Source organism: Phyllostomus hastatus, unplaced genomic scaffold, assembly GCF_019186645.2.
Source record: "Phyllostomus hastatus isolate PE091 unplaced genomic scaffold, TTU_PhHast_1.1 phas_contig_16, whole genome shotgun sequence".
Classification (NCBI taxonomy): Eukaryota; Metazoa; Chordata; class Mammalia; order Chiroptera; family Phyllostomidae; genus Phyllostomus; species Phyllostomus hastatus.
In genome coordinates, this window is record NW_025333643.1 from 19,045,441 (window position 1) to 19,064,923 (window position 19,483).

General features: G+C 39.1%; 1 protein-coding gene across 26 annotated transcripts in view; it reads right to left on the reverse strand.

The window, feature by feature from the left end:
* The window catches only part of CADPS (calcium dependent secretion activator), a 461,254-nt gene that overhangs the window by 58,979 nt on the left and 382,792 nt on the right, over positions 1–19,483 (reverse strand). For all 26 annotated transcript variants that reach the window (XM_045832207.1, XM_045832200.1, XM_045832201.1 and 23 more), the window contains 3 exons: positions 17,282–17,429; positions 9,762–9,836; positions 8,797–8,880 (listed from right to left, as the gene is read on the reverse strand). In XM_045832207.1, coding sequence (XP_045688163.1) covers positions 8,797–8,880; positions 9,762–9,836; positions 17,282–17,429 — 307 coding nt within the window. The remainder of the gene's footprint in view (positions 1–8,796; positions 8,881–9,761; positions 9,837–17,281; positions 17,430–19,483) is intronic.

Below are 19,483 nucleotides of genomic sequence, written 5' to 3' on the forward strand. Positions count from 1 at the left end.
GGGTAAAGATTGTTTAACCCCTGCTGCCAGCGACAACTTGTCCTTCATTGTCAGCCTTGATAAGCTGCACAGGGGAGGATTTTTATTTCTCCCCTCAACGCCCCCCATCTCAGATAGAGTGGGAAAAACACACAAATGGACAAGATAGCAGGTCTAGGTTCTGTGACTAAGCTATTCAAGCCATTTTCCTTCTCTGGTCTCAGTTTACACAACTGCAAAATGGGGTAGTTAAAAATGTATGTTTCCCACACTTCGTTACTAATGCCAACCTTCTGATTTTGACTGTTGCCCACGTGCTATCTATACTATACTTACTTAGTATTCTTCTCTAAATTGGCTCAATTTTAAAATAATTAGAAAACCTTACATCACTACCATGAACCAAATTGAAATACACAAAATATAAATAAAATAAAGTTATTACATGCTAGGTGGACAAGTTTCTTGCTAAGAGTGCTGAGCCTGAGGTCTGCTGGAACTCTCTCTCTCTCTCTCTCTCTCTCTCTCTCTCTCTCTCTCTCTCTCTCTCTCTCTCTCTCTCTCTGTTACCCACAAAGATTTGACATTTTAGAAAAGTGTGAGAAAGAGGTAAGCACTCAATGGAAACTTTCTTTTTAATATAAAGATATGAATAAAAATAAAATCATAAATGGAAAGGCCCTCTTACACTCTGATGGGAGTTAGTTAATGCTGAGTTTTTGCAGTATCTGACATCTTCTCAGGTACTGTGTGGTACATATCCTATGCTTGGAAAACACTCAGTGATATACTAATAAAAAGGTTCTGGAGAAGGAAAAGGAAGGAGAAAAAGAGGAGAGGAAACTCCTCCCTGGTTGGTAGTGTTTACCTATTTCAGTGGTACAAATACTTCAGCCATGATCAACGTGGTGTCATCAAATGGAGAGATGGGAAATGGGAAGAGATGTGGAGAACCGGCTCTCAACAGCGGGTAGGGAGTGAGCAGACTCCAGAACATCACTGAAAATACTGGACCACAAAATCTCAACTCACTTCTGCTACATGCACTCTAGATAGTAACTTCTAGATAACAAAGATAAGGTCTGTTTTTCTATTTTTATGTCTTTCTATATCTACAACTCTAGCTCAGTAATGCACATACAGGAGTCATTTAAAACATGATGGCCGATTTAGTAACAGATTCTGATACTCAGTACTTGATGACATGGCCACAGTAATAACCACAATAATAATGATATCTAACAAGTATTGAATGCTTACCCCATTTCAGGTATATAACACTTTCTCATTTAATTCTAATACTACCACATAATATAGGTCACAATATTATTCCTATTTTATAGGTCAGTAATCTGAAGTTAGGGATTAATCTGTCCAAGATTATACTCTACTAAGGGGACGAACTGGACAAACAAGTACATTGAGACAAATCTGATTCAACCAAAAGTATGCTTGGAAAATGTGTTATTCAATTCTGGTTAAGCAAAAATTTTGATTAATAGGGAAATAATTTAGAGACCATGTATGACTGAAAAGTTCTTGAATTAAAATAAAACACTAAATGCTAAAAAATACACTAAACTTAATGGAAAATATTTCTGATGAGTCAAATTTTTGAATGTAAGAATGTGCTAAAATAGAAGTTTCAACAGAGTCCTGGTTGGTCCTCTTATAGATAATAATTAGGGTTGCTTAGGGGAAATGCTTGCTATGCTAAGGACTGAACAGGTGAGAGAATTGTTGGTTAAAAGCACAGGGTCATTTAAACCTTCTTATAGGTTTAAGTTGAAGGTAAAGTTAAAATGGCTATTTATAGAGCACCCACAACATGCCAGGTACAATGCAAAGCCTATTGCTCACTTCATTTCTAATTGTCCCACCAGCTCTCTGAAGTAGGTATCAGCATTCCCACTCTTCAGATGAAGAAACAGGCTCACAAATGGTCAATTGCTTGCCCACATTTCTGTTGGCTTCACAATCACATTTCTTCCTCTAACTTTCTGGTGATAAGCTTCTCACTGCATGGGGCTCATAGGTCAGTCAGGTCAGAATCTCTAACTTTTAATTTCAGAACAATTATTTCTTATTTGAAGCCACACACATGTTCATTAGGTATTTCTTTCATAGCTGACATTTCTGTGACTGGTTGCTCAGCACCTCACAGGCTGAAGAAGATACTGTGCTCGTCTTATGTTCACTTTGAATAACAATCATCTGTCTACCAAAGAGTATTAAGGAAAATGGTTAACTTTGGAAGCTTATCTTTTTTATTCTGAAAATCTTCTGAAAGGTTGCTTTGGACAGCAGGCATGACTTGGAAATGAGGATGGTGTCCTACCAGGTGACAAAATTATCTGTCATAGACCCCAAAGTGGATGTCAAGTTCTGAAACATTGGGGAGTGGTTGATGAAAAAAGTTGGTAGGAGATATGGGAGATCAGTGCTTTATAGTTCTGGAATGTTTCTGGGCATGGTGTTTTATTGGTCTGTGTGAATAAAATACATTATGTAAAGTAAGCCTTGCCTTCCAATAGTGGCTCAATGTTTCAGAATCAGAAGATTACAGACTCAACACTGACATAACAGGTAACTGGTCTCTCTGTGACCTCTCAACTTCTGCAACTGAATCAATTTTGATAATGACCCTGTGTAAATCCTTAAATCCATCACATGGGTTTAAGCATGTGATGGGCAAGCTTTTTCATAATCAGTATTCTGACTAGCTTTTTAACCCCATTCCTGTCATCTTCCTCATTTTGATCTGACCTTTCCTCAACTAACAATAAACTTCCAGTTCTCAGAATGTACTAGACCTTTCCTTTCTTCTCTGTCTTTGTATCTTGGAATCCTCTTTGCTCTCTACCAGGTGAAATTTTACTTATCCAATAGATCTCAGCTCAAATGTCACTTCCCTCATGGTCTCCCACATGAGATTGGGTCCCTTTTGGATATGGTCCCATTGTATCAATGTCTTCTTTCTCTGAATAATTGCCATGCTTGTGAACTGCTTGTTGAGAATGGATCTCCCTCATGGGAATATACAATAAGAGGCATTGTCCCTCTTATCCATTGCTAAGCACTCCATGATAGGCACTCAATAAACATGTGTTGAATGAAGAATTAACATAAAACTAAAGATTATCTAGAGAGCACAAAGGAGGTGGAGGATTTTGAATGTCTATTCCTTTAGTTTTATTGCAAAACTCATTGGCTGGGGGGTAAATTATTTATAAAATATTTTTGCTGGTAAGCTGTGAAAAATGATGACTTTTCCCCTGAGGAATGATATCAATTAGTGCATAGTTTCTGGAAGAGCCACTAATTGACTTCATTTATGGGTATCTGTGCTTCTGTGGGTATAACATTCTGGTCATAATAAAGGAGTAAATTTAAGGTGGAGTCTTAGTAGCTGTGTGACTTTGGACACCTTACTCAACTTCCCTCATGTGTAAAATGGGGATAATAATTGTATCTGTTGCATAGGGTGAATGTGAAGGTCAGATGAGAAAGTGCATGTAAATCATTTAGCACAGTGCCTGGCACATAGTTTGTGTTCAATAAACATCAGCTGTTACTGCCACAGTAGGAACTTCCACTCTGAAAATGTAGAGGCCAACTGATCTGAATGTCATGACTTCAGCATCTGATCACTGGACGATATTTCCTTCTGGGGATGGCCCAAAACCTGTCTGTATGCACTATTATCACCCACCCACACAGTAAAAAGTCATTTCTCCCATGCTGGGCATTCCCCAAAGCCAAAGCAAAAATGGAATGCCATCAGGGGCAACATTAACAAACTGGTGAACACTCACCCCACCCTAAAATCTGAACTGCTTCCTGATAGAAGTGAAGATTTTGGATCTGGTTCTGGTTTTTGACCAAAGTGCCAGTTTTGTCCTCTGGCATGACATCTGGAGCTTTGCACAAAACTAACCTTTGCTGCTGGTTGATCTATGCTAACCCCAGCCCTGGTCATGGATTTTAGCAAAAAGCATATCTACTTTGTTTTGTTTCTAAATAGCAAAACAATATACTAGCAAAGGGAAAAAATGTGAATGAGGCCTAGGTTGAGACCTAGGATATAGGACATATAATAGGGTTTGGGCTCTTGACAACCCTAAAATGAACTTTCTTGTCCTTGTCCTGAAGGGCTTCCATGTAATATTGTTACCATCTCAAATAAATTTGCTGGATGGGGGAAATCTTAGATGAACTCTACCGGGCTTCAGAGGAGTTGATGTATTTGTTCTGGTGCCAAAGGTGATGGTGGGCTCCTCCTACATCTTCCCTCCTCCTTAAAGCCTCTAGAGTGTGGAGGAAGTGTGTATGCTGGTTGAAGTGTGTATGCTGGTTGAGCTTAACCTCTCTGAGCCTCAGTTTTATCGTCTGTGGGAGAATGTTCTAGAATGACACTGTTCAGGGGATTCACCAAAAAAAAATCTATTTAAATCATTTAGCTCTGTGCCAGGCACTTAGCTGTAGCTCTCATAGCTATTTCAGACTTTGGAATTCATCTAATACAACTGGCGTCATAGTATACCGAAGGGAATTAAAAGCCAAGCTGTGTCTCATGTTCCAGGTCACGTAGCTCCCTGGTGAGGGGCAGAGCTGGGGTCCTATCCCAGGTCTCATCAGTCTGTGCTTTTTATTGCACCTTATTGGCTCTCATTCAGCTCGCTGAGCTCCTCAATGCATCCTAGTTCTTGTGCCTCCCACCTGGCACCCATTAGTTGAGTGTCTACCTCCAGCACCTACTGAATTACTAAATCCTGTTTCTGTTGCCTCCAAAATATCTGACCAAAATTCTTCCTGTTTTCCTGCCTCATGGCCATTTCAGTTATCCTGTTATACAGAAGAGTCCCCCCTCCTCTTTACCCATGGCTGTGGCCCTTTTAAGTTTCAGCTCAGAGAGCCCATCCATGCTCATCCTAGCTGAGATAACACCATCCCCTACCTTCTGCCTCTTTCTCCCTTTCTTTCTAGTTTGTGGCCTGTCAGCACTTCCCATATGCTATAATTTTCTTTCATTTTTTTATTGTTTGTCTCCTTTCCTAAATGTAAGCTCCAGGAGGATAGAGAACATGTATTCTCTAGCATCTAACACAATACATGACACAGAGGTGCTCAATAAATACATGTTGGGTGGGTGAATAAATGAATGAATGAACAAATGGACAAAAGAATGCCAGAACCAGCATATTTGTTAACAACTTGACAGAACCAAGGGAAGGATTTTAACTTGCTTGGAGAGGGAACTGGGCACCTGCTTGTCCCCCTTCTTGGCCTTCTAAAAGAACAGCGTGAAGCTACCTACAAACAGGGACTCTTGCAAGCAGGCAACCCACACAAAAGCACATCTTGCAGGCAGGGGAAATGGGCGGATAGTTGCTAATTGCGACTTCCAACTGGGCTGATCTTTCAGAAGTTCCAAAGGCTCCTGCCTCCATAAATCCCAGGCTGCTACTGCTGCTGAGGCAGGGGAGGGAGGAGGGGCGGGTGCCTTGGGCGCCTCTTGGGCTGGCACAAGAAGCCACATCTCATCCTCCCTCCTCCCCCCAGCTCCTCTCCAAGGGAGGAAGCAATGCAGATGGAGACGAGAAATAAATATTCCTGCCTGCTCTGTGCCACTGCAGACGTTTTCCAAAATGTCTGGCTTGGACCATGAAATCAAGCCTACCCAGGAAAGGAGGCGCTCAGCAGGAGAAAGAGGGGGAAAGGGTGGCATATTTGTCGATACTTGTCAGCTTTCTGGGGGGCAGAGCACATGGCTCATACTTGGCAGCCCTGCTGAGGTGGAGACGTGGTAAGTGCACAGTAATACTTGAAGAATTAAATCAGAATGGGAGCGGAGTTTAGGAAACCCTGCCAAGGTATCAGCCCTATCTTTCAGCCTTTGTCCTGGGTCCCGGGACTCACTTCTCGTTCTCTCATTGTTGATGTCAAGGCTCTTTGTGCAACACCTGCTGCCTCTGCACTCTTTCTTTCTGCACCCTTTCACCTGCACTCTACTCTGGGGCAATCAACTCTCCCGTGCTACAGGAAATCTCCAGAGGCCCTTTCAGATTTGGGCAGGAGCTCGAAATCCATGTGTAGAGATATTCCCACCACCCCTAAGCACAGCTCACATTCTTGAACACGGGAACACAGCAGGAGATGAGAACATAGGCTGCAAATGATAAGTGGGTGCTTTAGGACCGGGGGTGGCCAAGTATGTGGGAGAAGTGCCACTGAAGAAGGGAAGTTACAGGCCCAGCAACAGGCACCAAAGTGTTGTGCAGTGACGGGGACTTCACTAGGCATGCTGTGTGGCTGCAAAATGTCTCCGAAAAAGGAGATGAAAGGATGACAATTTCAGCTTGAAAACTCCTGCATAAGCTCTTCTAGGTTTTCTTTGTTTAAAATACTCCCATGAGAATTCCACCCCCCCCCACTCCCGTATCATGCCCTCGATATGGCTTCCACGGGACCACCTTCCACTAGTTCTTTTGGTAAATCAATAATTAATGTGGGGCCCTTGGTGGATTGAAATCTGCTCAGAAAATTGTAGAGGAGGTTTACTGGTTTTCACTGGTTCAAGTCCAGTGCAGGAAAAACAGTTGCTCAAAATGAAATCTCAAAGAAAGTGATATCTTTTGTGGGTGTCAGGGGAACGTTTTCCAAAGATGTTGCATTTAATTCTGCCTCTTTTCACCATTTCCATGACTTCTTTGGGAATGAAGAATTATCTACTATTTCCCACTCATGTGCCCTTAATCCTTCTTCATGCATCTTCCCCACTCACTTGCCCATCTGCCTTCTAGTGCCAGGCAAGTGCTAGCTGAATCCCACTCTCTTCAGGAAGCCATTGGATGGTGGGGCGAGGCTGGCAGAAGACCTGAGTTCCTGTCCCCACTCTTCTCATTGCTATGTGACCTCACACAAATTACTCCCCCTTCCTGGGCCTTGGTTTCTTTTTTTGTCAAAGGAGTGGGTTGGATAGATTTTCTTTCAGTTGTGACACGTTACACGTGTTTCTACAGAGTGAAATCAGATAAAATTCCCATTGTCACCATCTTCTTCCCACCCACTTTCACCAATAAATTCCAGGTACTGGGGTTGTCGCACTTTCTAGGATTGAGTTCAACCCTTATAACTTGGGAAGGTCAGAGCTGCATATCAAAACAAGTTGGGCATGAAGATACATGAATGCTATCTAGAACTGTTTTAAATGTTTTCTGTCTACATTTCCTTTAACTCACAGGAAATCTGATGTATATGTTAGGGAAAGACCAAAGTAGGGCACGTTTGGAAAGAATGTGTGTATGTATGTCTGCATTGTATAATAAATATATTAGATATCTTTTATTAATAATAACTGGTATTTATTGAGGACTACTATGTGCTAGGACTATGCTAAGCTCTTTAACTTACATTATTATCCTCACAAGAGCTCATTAATGGAGACATAATTTACTTTCCACTTCCATATAACTTCAGTATTAGACTACAATTAACACACACATATAAACACATGCAAAAGCAAAATGGCAGAACAACACACCTCCCTAAAACCAAAACAAAACTCAGAGAGGACGAGGTTCAGAGAGGCAGAGACACCTACTCAAGGTCACACAGCTGGTTAATATTGGTAATGGGATTTGAACTCCTTTTTGTTGCATTCCAAAGTCATTGCTTTGCTACCCCTACCTTGTGCTGGGTTCTGTCATGGTATTCAGTACCTTTTTAGAAACTTCTTCATAAAGTAAGTCTATTTTAAAGACTCATGGATAGTTGGTCCTAAATTGCCTTTCCTATGGCATTGTCAGAGAAAACAGCTAGTCTCAGAGCCAGCAAGACCGCTGCCATCAGAAATGACAAGAAAGTATGCAGCTGCAGTGCTTGCCTAGCACCGGAAGGGAGAACTGGGTCTCTGGAGCGGTCTATATGCAGTGACTATCTCTGCTTACCAACAGAGGATTAAACTGGCTTCTGCCCATTACCTAACTAACTTCTATGGCCGTGCCTAATTCTGGCACAGAATTAGAGCCTCTCAGAATTTGTATAGAGTTGATCATCTGCACCAGAGGCTGTAAACTCAAGTGTTCCCAAGCCCAGGCAGGTCTGTGAATGAGTGAAACAGCTGGGAGAGGGCTACAGGAAGCTGGCATATGCTTGTCTGGACTGTGAAGACCACCGTGATTCAGCTCCAGGAGACTGCTGCTATCTCTATAGGCAGGGCTTTATGAAGCTGCTAAGTGTCCACTTAATCAAGAAAGTCCTGGAATACAGCCTTCTCTGTGAATTCTCCTGATTTTTAAATGTGGACAACTAAATTCAGTTAGGAAAAGTGGACCTGATGCAGTGAGAATTAAATAAAACACGGTTACAAGTTCTATCTGACCTATAGATCTCCATTTGCAACCTCTGAAATTAATTCACAGATGAGGAAATTGTAGCTCAGAAACATTAAGTGATTTGCCTAAGACAAGCAAGGTGGGCTCAGGCTTGTACCTCTCTGTTTGGACACAAACATACGGAGACAAACGTGTGTGTGCATGTGCACGCACACACACACACACACACACGGCATATTCACAGATGAAATAGAAACAGTTTTCAATTGCCTGCTGTTAAGAAGGGTCCTGCTCATTCCCCTAGTGTGGTTATTGCACACTGGTAGTTGACTGCAATTGATACCCATACACAAACTAAAACCAAACGCCACAGTGACACTCCTCCCGGATGTCAGCTCTTTGACACTTATTAGATCATTTCACCATTTGAATTATCACACAATTCCTTAATATAAATAACAATGTAAAACTCTTTACTTACGGTAAATGACAAAAATGAAGAAAACAAAGTCCCTTCGTCATATCTGGATAATTTTGCCAGTACTCCTTCCAAGATAGTAACAAACTAGTAAAACAGGATAATAAAGGAGTTATTATTTCAAAGTAGAATTGTTCACAATAAAGAACAACATTTTTCAACCACACAGAGACGAGCATTGAGTCCTCTGCTCAATTTTTACATTTTATTATTTGATTTCAGCCTTTAGGGAAAGGCTGCCTTTACATAGAAATATTTGACTTATCCGGCTTTCTCTTCATTATTATGTGATTGCAAATAGAGAGTGTTACAGAAGTGCAAAGTGACAAAATATTATTGAGTTGTATATAGCATGCGATAATATTAAATGCACTTTTCAAAATCTAAAACTGTGCAAAGCCGTTTTTATGTTACATATTAGCACTACATTTAATCCAATCTATTTTTATTTGTATTTTATCAGTAATTTGGGGGAAACAGAAGTTTAGTACTGGCAAATATACGTGTCTTCTCATTCAACATTACTTAGTTAAAATTCTATAATTCATGAGGGTGACTGAAATAGCTTTATCTGACTTTTATGTTTTATTATGACTCTCACTGCATGTGAAACTAGAGAAAGGGGGTTTTCATGATGGCAGAATTCCTTATTACAATTTAACTTTCTGTATTTAAAAATCTAACTTTGTTGGTACTGAAAAACAAAACAAACATTTCCTGCATAATCTAGTGCAATGTTTGGGGACAAACTCTTATTAAGTTAACACATGCCACTTCATCGATCATCTTCACATGGCTTGCAATCATCAGAAAAATCATTCAGAGCTGAGGCTGGGTGATGTACAATCTTGTTTCCTGAGAAATGTAAGTATCCAGCTCAACTTTTTAATGTGTTACATTTTAATGGGAATGCAGACATAACAAAGCAATGCTCACAATGAAACATTTCACCTGAAACTGAAGGTTACCTTTGCTACCAAGAGTGTTATCATTTCTTTAACAGTTTCTTCAATTAGTTCGTCTATTTTTGAATGGTATTGATGCTAAAGAACACAGAAAGACAAATATTAGCATGTTCGGGAGGTGATGGCATTGCATCAGTCAGTAATTTTTAGTCAACATAATTTATAAACAAAGCCTGGCCTACAGACCCAATTTATTTCCATGGTTCCAGAAGCAGCTGTAAGATTCTGAGTGCAGGCCTTTAATGAGGAGAGATCTGAAGCTCTTCAAAAATTACCAGGTGCATTGTTCCTCACCCAATGCTTTCGATGGCTTTGATATGTGTAGAGACACACACACATTTACAAATAGTTTGCATGGATGGCTTAACAGACTAGCAGTTTGTTGATCTGGGTCTTACAAAGCACTATACAACAATAATCTAACATAGGGGATGAAAAATTATCTTTGGAAAACTGCTGGGGGATGTGACTTAGGGAGTAGCATCCTTCCAAAGGCAATTTGACCAATACATTGAGAAAGATTTTACAAAACTGTTCTAACACATTTGGCTGTTTGCGTTAATGCCTCAGAGCCCCCAATTCTATACCAGGGTGGTGACTCAGTGTTGAGGCGCTTTCTGAACCCTGTGGCTGCCACTCATTTTCTCCATTAATGGGTCAGTAGAGCCAGGTTTAGAGCTTCTAATGAGACTGGTACTAAGTTTTTCAATTTTTCTAACTGCTGCTATCGGCTATTAAATTTAACTAGTAATGCAAAAACAAACCCCCACACAAACAAAAATCTGCTGCAAATGCCAGAAAAAAAACAAAAAGCAATTTCAACAGAAAACACTGTATGCCAGCTCCTTGACATTTGTTAGATCATTTTAGTATCCATTTGAATTATTCCCTATTTCCTTAATAAAAAACAACAATGCAAAACATTGCTATTTGGAAAGAATGCACTTACTCTTTAGCAAACTTTCAGAGAGATGATTAATTAGGAATAGGAAAAAAAGGAACAGTGCAAATAAAAATTAGGACAAAAGGACACATCAGAAAATAAAAATTAAACCTAGTTTTTTAACTAGGAAAACATACAGAAATAATAAGCCATATTAATGTGGTTTGATATTCTGATAACTGGCAATCAGAATTATTGGAAGTGAGTAGAGGGATGTGAATTAGGTTAATTTATTTAAAGTTATAAGGGAATTTTATTGTAATTGTAAGACCTAAATAAAGTCCCAGGGCAAAGTTGGTTAGCTATGTTTGCCTAAGAAAATACAATTCAGTTTCTTCATCTGTAAAAAAACCAGATAATACAATACTACAACCTAGGATCAATGGGGGGAGAGAGAAGCCAGTACAAATTACTGATTTTGTAATAAGAGTGAGGCAAACCCTGTATAAAGAAATTTAGCAGGTTTGTTGTTTTTGTTGTGATTATTGGTAAAAACCAAGGCCAAGTCCTTTCCTGGCAATCCTCTCAGACTCATAGATCTGATTTGAAGATCTAGTGAGGTCCTAGATGTGGAAACATTTTGTCAAGTTACAATCACAATTCCAATATTTGTTCAAGTTCATAAAGTAGGAAACAAGGGTCGGAAGAGATGCTCTTGTTGTTCATTCATCTCAGTTTAGTTTCCTTTAGTTGATTAGAGAAAAATGAGAAAGCAGATGACCCATGTTGTATAGTCCTGATAAATAGAATCCATGTTAGCTCTGCCACTAACTTCACAAAAGAATTTACTAGGAAGTGGAATAAACCTGAATCTAAATGCAAAAACTATCTGCAGAATTCTGTGCTAGAAGCACAAAGAAATGTGTCAGAACAAGGGAATTTAGGAATATTGACAGGGCTCCAAATTCATTTTTAGGTCTTAAGATAAGATCCAGAATCACATGTTTAGTTTCCCTCCTCATGTGACTGCCTCCCTAGATTTTCTTTGGATTGCTCTAAATGATTTACATTTATTAAACTAAGTATGAGACTTAACTAACTCAGAAAAGTTAGTTGTAGACAAAAATCATACGCTATGAAATATTAAATAAAAGGCTTCTTAAAAAGCAAAGAACATCAGTGAGAATAAAAACATTCTCTCCAAAAACTTGGCTTAAATGGCAAACAGAGATAAGAGCGAGTATTCTTTATGTATGAAGCAAAATAGATTTCCCTGGCTGGTGTGACAAAGTGGATTGAGTGCTGGCCTATGAACCAAAGGTTGTGGATTCGATTCCCAGTCAGGACACAAGCCTGGGTTGTGGGTCAGGTCCCCTGTTGGGGGTGCACAAGAGGCAACCACACACTGATGTTTCTCTCCCTCTTCTCCCCTTCCCTCTCTCTAGAAATAAAAAAAAATCTTAAAAAAAGATTCAGGCAAGATTTGTCCTGAGTAGTTAACATTACCTTTTTTTGAGAGACGAACAAGCTTTCTCTTTAGAAGTGGGGGGGGGGACTTCAAACTTTTTTATCTTCTGAGAAATCCAAATGAAAGTGCATGGAGACATGGTGGTTTACAGGAACCTCATCTCACTTTCAATTTTTCCATGCCAAACTTGGCCTTGTCTGCTTTACAGGTACTCCTACTCTCTTTCTCTTTCATTCTATGTGAATATTTTATCTCAACTCCTGTCCACATTCCTTTTATTATGCTTATAAAAAAGTATTTTGATATGATTATTCTGCCTCTTCTCGAGGAAACTTGAGTATGTCATCTCTGTTGGTGTATTTCCTCATCTCCTCAATGGGGCTACACTTACCTTTCTTGTGCATATGGAAATCATATTCATCTAACAAGTTAACGAAACAATGCATGAAAATATGGTTTAGAAACTTAGAAGTGCTATATGGCAATATTACTGCTACCATAACTAATGATTAGCATGGTGGTTACACATGGTTATACATTTCTCTAAATTCATCTAAAATCAATATACTTTGTTGTGTGTAAATTATAATCTCAATTAAATAAATAAAATCTACTTTGGAGAGCTAATAGGGCAGGGTAATATCTACTCTGCTTATCATGTAACAAAGGGGTACATATCAAGCCTCCATTCCTATACAAGTTATTACAAAATACATGGATTCAATTTACCAGATTTTCCCAAGACTTATTTGATTAACTTGCCTTTGTGGAGTAATAGTGCATGTTCTGCCTTTATTCTTCTCTTTCTTGGTGAGTAATTGTTCCATGCAGAAATGGAGCTCCATGAAGGGTATAAGTAATACTGGGGCATTGTTAAATTACCATCCCCCCAATTAGATGATCTTGTCACAGAATTTCTTGCAGTCAGATGAACTATCTAATTTTATATGCATCCCAATGTGGGTACAAAGAGGGATTTTCCTTATTCTTGTAATATTCAATCCTTTCTGCTGCCCTTTTTGGATTGGCTCGATAATAACACTGAAATTATATTCTGGGGCCCTAGCTCCTGATGACAAGGGAACCACAAATCTTCAATGGCATGGAACATTTGGGGAGTTCACTTTTGCTTGTAATGAGCTAAGTTGCTGCAAATTCACAATCACATCGTGAAAATCATTCCACTTGACTTCCTGTACTGCACATTTTGCCTTGTCATGGAACAGATTGTGTGTATGTTGTCTTTCTGTTAAGACCATCTGACCTTGGAAATGAGACGAAAACACACTAGACCAAGTGAGAAACTATTTAATACACAATTCCTCTTTATTGGTGCTTTGCAAATTTTAATGAAAAAATAAATATTTAAGAGGGAAAAGTATGCTAAATACATATTTCAACAGCTGCCTTTAGATGATACTTTACTGCAGTAATGAAATTCAGGAAGTGATATTAAAATTGTAGAATATTGCATCACCTGGCCAGTATCTGGTCTCAAACACCTTGAGGGCATTGGAATCCAGGTGGAAGCAGGTAGCAGTAAGTAGATTTATAATATGAATTTAATACCAAATACTCACAAAGTGATAACTACAAAAATTAGACTTTCATCTATTCTCCCAGTTTCAGGATGTTTCTGGTCATCCTTGGCCAATCTAATTTTAATGGTTCAGTTTTACTTTGGAGATGAATATCCCTTTCTTTAAAGTGAGAAGAGTTAAGAGACTATTTGCATGAGACTTCCCATTGAAGTTCTACTCAAGGTTATAGCCATAGAGCAACTCCCCTCAGAGGACTGGTTATTTCTTATCATATATTTCCAAGTGGTGTCTTTAGTTCGGCCTAATAAAGTTCACAGGTCCCCTGAAATTGTATAGTAAAATTATGTGATAGTATTTTTTTCCTGGGAAATTGTCTCAAAATTTCATCAGATTTTCAATTGGGGTCTATGACAACAACCTCCCACCCACAACTACTGTTCCGAAATGCTAGTTCAAAAGGAAAAAAGTTAAGATTACAGTGACTTGGTTTGTTCTAAAGAATTATTTAGCTGTTTGACCAGGTATGTGGGAGTCCTTTAAACATGGCCACAACTCGGTCAATCTGAAGAGGGACAGGAAAAACTGCTAAGGGGAAGGAAGGCCAGTTCTAGTATTCCAACCCTTCCCCACTCTGGAATAGTGAGTGTATTCTTGTGAACCTCAGTTAAAAGGGACACATCAAGAAACTCCAAGGAGTGAGTTCATAAAATGTAAACAAATGTTTGTGTTTTAAAGAATTACTATAAAAAAAGTGAAAAAGACAACCTACACAATGTGAGAAAAATAGTTGCAAATAATATATATGATAATAGTCTACTATGCAGGATATGGAAATAACTCGCAACTAAATAATAAAAGGATGACCCAATTTTTAAAATGAACAAAGAATTTGAATAGACATTTCTTCAACAAAGATATACAAATGGTCAATAAGCACATGAAAAGATGGCCAACATCACTGCAAATCAAACCCACAATTAGATAACACTAGGATGGCTATAATTAAAAAAAGACAGATAATAAGAACTATTAGTTAGGATGCGGAAAAATAAGATTTCCCATACATTGCTAATATGAGACTATAAAATGGTACAGCCACTTTGGAAAACAGTTCGGCAGTTTCTCAAAAAGTTATACATAAAGTGACCATATATCTAGTTATATACCTAAGAGAGTTGAAAGAATAGATCCACATGAAAACTTGTACACAGATGTTCATGGCAGCATTACTCAGAGTAGCTAAAAAGTGGAAACAATTCAAATGTCCATCAACTCAGGAACTGATAAACAATATGGTAGATCCATATAATAGAATATTATTTAGCTATAAGAAGGAAGTACTGATACATGTAACAACATAGATAACTCTTTTTAAAAATATTTTTAATTTATTTTTAGAGAGAGGGAAAGGGAGAAGGAAAGAGAGTGAAACAAACATCGATCAGTTGCCTCTTGCAAGCCCCTAAATGGGGACCTGGCCTGCAACCCAGGCATGTGCCCTGACAAGGAATCAAACTGGTAACCTTTCAGTTCACAGGCTGATGCTCTATCCACTGAGCCACACCAGCCAGGGCAACATAGATAAATCTTAAAAACATTATACCAGATGAAAGAGGTCACAAAAGCCACATATTAGTATATGCCATTTGTATGAAATGCTCAAATAGGCAAACCCTCATTAATACAAAGTAGAGTAGTGGTTTACCTGTGGCTGAAAAAAGAGAGTTGGAGAATTATACTAATGGGTCTAGGATTCTTTTTAGGGTGATAAAAATGTCGTACAATTGATTGTAGTGATGGTTGCACAACTTTGTGAATATTCTAAAAATCACTGAATTGTACACTTTAAATTTTATGGTATGTGAATTATATTTTAATGAAAAAAGAAAGAAGAAGCTCCAAAGGGAGCAAAATTCAGGAGGCACAGAACTCTGGAAATCACCCGTGATTTTTAGAGATCACATGAACAGGGTTTTTTAAGTGGGCTCTGTGAAGCCTAGGAGACTGTTCAGAGTCACCCAGAGAAGTGCGGTAGGTGGAGGATGGGCAGTGAAGAATGCAGAAGTGGAGAGAAATGTGGTAGCTTGGGCTCTGGGCTCCTCTTCCTTGGTCTGCTGGCCACCGCCCCCTGACTTCATTCACAGCAGCTCTAATTTTATTTATTTCACATGCTGGCCCATTTTCGTGAGATCTGCAGAATTGACTCTACATCTAAAAGCAGCCTGAATAAAACTAGAATAGTGCTATCATTTTACAAATGAAGAAACTGAGGCCCAGAGAGGCTGAGTGACATACTAGCTGCAGTGTGCAGCACAGCCAGAGCAAGACACCTGACTTAAACCTTCCTTAGGAGGCTGTCCTTTATGCCTAGGCATGTCTTCTTAACTCATTTTTGGATACTGAACCTCCAAACCAGTGGTTTGCAAAGTGTGGTCTCCAGGCCAGCCAGCAGCATCAGTATCACCAGGGAATTTGTCAGAAATGCAAATTCTTGGACTGCACACCCCCCCCCCCCAACCAATCAGAAACTCTTAGGGTGCAACCCAACAATCTGGGTTTGAGAATTCTCTAGGTAAGTGGGATATACACTGAAGTTTGAGAACTGCTGCTCCAGATCATTCATGTGCAGCAAATGGAGCTGGGGAAGAGAACCCCTTGCATTTGACCCCAGTGTCTAGAACATAACCCCCAGGGAAATGTACCCAACAAGAAAATCAGTCAGGAATGGAGGCTGACAAGGGCAGCTGAAAAAGCTGATCTGGAGGTGAAAGAAGGTTAAAGATGATCTTGCCAGGAAGAGAATACCATCAACCCACATTTAAAAAAGGAAGGCGCTGAAAGAGAAAATAAATAACGAATAAGGAGCAAAAATAATTTAGTAAAAATTCTGAGCATGTAGGGCTGGTATCGAAAGATCTGATTTAGGAGCAATTTATGCCAATTGGCAACAACATGAGAGTTGCCAGAAATGTTTCTGAATTAATTCTAAATTGGTATATGAATATCTAGCTGGCTTAAGGCCATCAGAGAAAAATGATCACGATAGTTTTTAATCAAGCCCAAGTTGCTGTTTCTTTCTCCTTTACATTTTAAATGCCACTTTGGAACTGGAAACTTAGCAAAGGACTAAACTTTTGGTCAGGGAAGATTCACATTCAACTCAATCTAAAAAAAAAAATAAAGTCTGTGATTTCTTGAAAATTCAGAACCTGCTGTTGGGGACAGGGTAGCAGGGTGATCTAACATTATATATCCTGGAAGAGAGTTCTCCTGCTGTCCAGATGTTAAAGTGATAAAACGCACTTCAAATGTGAAAATGACTTGCATTCTGGCAAACATCTGTTGGAGATACCAGCCTAATAAATAAGATCATCAAACATCATTTGACTTAAAGGAACTTTATGGCCACCCTAACTCCAACCAAGAATCACTTCCAAGTGACCGGTGTGCTAATTAGCATGTGCCTTAGACATTTACTTAACAAACTGATACAAAACATTCCTCTGTGGCTTAGTCCTCAAGCGGTAGAGTATATTTCTGAAACTAGCAGACTAGTGTAGATGGAAGGAATTTGTGAAGTTTTATTCTACATGATCAATGGAGGGGAAAAAAATCTCTCTTTTTTTTTTACCTCTTGGCCCATTTCCATGCTGCAAAGTTTTGTTGATTGAGCTTTGGCATCAACCATAACATTAAACATGGTGCATATTGACTGTGGGACTCGAAAATCTGTTGATCGACTGGTTTTTTGCAGCTTAACTTCAAATGCAATCCTGGTTCTATTAAAACAAAGTAGGAAAAGACCAATTCAGCATTCAGATGGCAGCAGGAGGAGGAGACATTTTTTGAGAGGTCAGTGAAAAAAGAAAATTGAAGGCTGTAATCACTTTCAATTGACAATGACTTCACATGTGTTCTTTTAAAAATGACTTTTCCAAATAAGGAGGGCCTATTCAGGGAGACAGCCAAGCACACCCTTCTTTCTCTACAGTATGTGGAACACCTGTAGCTAGGCGTATTTCTGCCTATAGTTTACCCTAATGGCATGAGAATGAACGAATTAACAAAAACCCAATTATAGCATTATAGCATATGTAAGTTCTCTCACATTGGCAACTGCCTACCTTGAATCACTTCATTAAAAAAAACAAACAAAAAAAAGCAGTTTTTAATCTTTAAATTCTCATGGTGGGAAAAAATTTTAAATGACATTTATTGTTTTTTTTTTAACTCTCGTTTTGAAAAAGACTGAAGTGAAAAAAAGCTTATTATATTGCTTTAAAGAATAAAGAAATATGATGGCTATCTTTGCAGAGAGTGAAATCAGGAGAAGCAGTAAGGGGGGACTTCACTGTGTTTGTTTGTGTTGCAATGTCAATGTTTTATTTTGCAATAGGTTATATTCATTTTATAAATAAAAGTGTGATAAATACTCACCAATTCAAGAATTGTATAATGGTGGGAAATTAATGGGACATAATCCTGACTTAGGTCAAACTATGATCCCAGCAATGTGGTAACTGCCCATAGAAAAAACCTGGTCTGACATGGCCAGCTGGTAACACAGGTGTGAGGTCTAATCCTTGATTTCAGCATTGTAAAGGGGTCCAGTTATATTTTAAAATGTTTCAGAGAAGTGGGTCACATCATCACATGTCTTTAAAGAAAAGCACCTGGTTAGTAAGTGGTTTTATTGGCGGTTGCTTTGTCCAATGCATCTTTTCAACATTGTTCGCTGTCAGGTTCTGGAGATCATGCAGCCACCAAGAAAGCATTGCTTTAAGAGGCATTTGTAGCAGTTTTCTAACAGTGCATAGAGGGACCACACAGCTAGTTAGCTCATGAAAGGATGCCAGCTTGCTAACACACCCTGGGTGCATGCAGGAAAGCCAAGTATAATTTCTAAGGTTGGAAGCCCAGTTCTTAAGAAAACAACTAAAAAAATTTTAAAACACTTTTATATATTATATGATCATGTTAAAGATAAATGTATCTTGGCTTCTAAAGACTCCGTGCACTGAAGTAGCTTTCTAATCATGATGATCATTTTAAGCTACATTGAAAATACATCATTTTCTGGTTTTGTGAAAAGGAGGCCTGATGGGGACTGAGTTGGACAGGTCCCTGTGCTGATCTGAGGCTCATGTGCCAGTTCCGGCCCAATTTGAGAAATGGAAATGCTAAATCACCCCCTTACAATGAAGTAATCGTCTTCTGTTTTCACAGGAGAGCTGTTCATAGACCTTAGAGTGTGGGGCTGTGAAAAGAGGAAGCCAAATGCAAAATTAATATGGCTGAGGAGGCTCTATGGGACCAAAAAGCCGGAAATGAAGAGGTCGCTTAATCCAAATGATTCTCCTTGAGGGCAGAGTTAGGGCACCTTGTTTTGTGTAGAGCACAGTATCTAATATATAGGACTAGACTGGAGGCTCTGTTAAGTCCACCAAAGGAATGATTTCGATTTCTTAGAAACTTGGAAATGAGGAGTGCCTGATTGATTTTTTGGCATTGCATATTTACATCTATGAAATCATGTCATTATTATGCTGTCCTAGAACAAGGGCTATTTCTTCTGTCCTGAAGAGGAAAGCAAAGGTTCTAGGCTCTACTAATGTGGATTCTACATCTTAAAACATTCACGGATTGCTTCAAGTTTTACCCTCTGACTCTGAATGTCTGTGGATGACATTTTTAATCATGTTTGCTCTTGTCTGTGTTTGTGCTTATGACTGGGGCCTTAACTGGGAGAGACACCAGGGTCAGGAGTACATGTGCAGTTGTCCAGCTTCTACTAATAAACAGTTACAACAGTTACTGTGTGTCATGCATGATG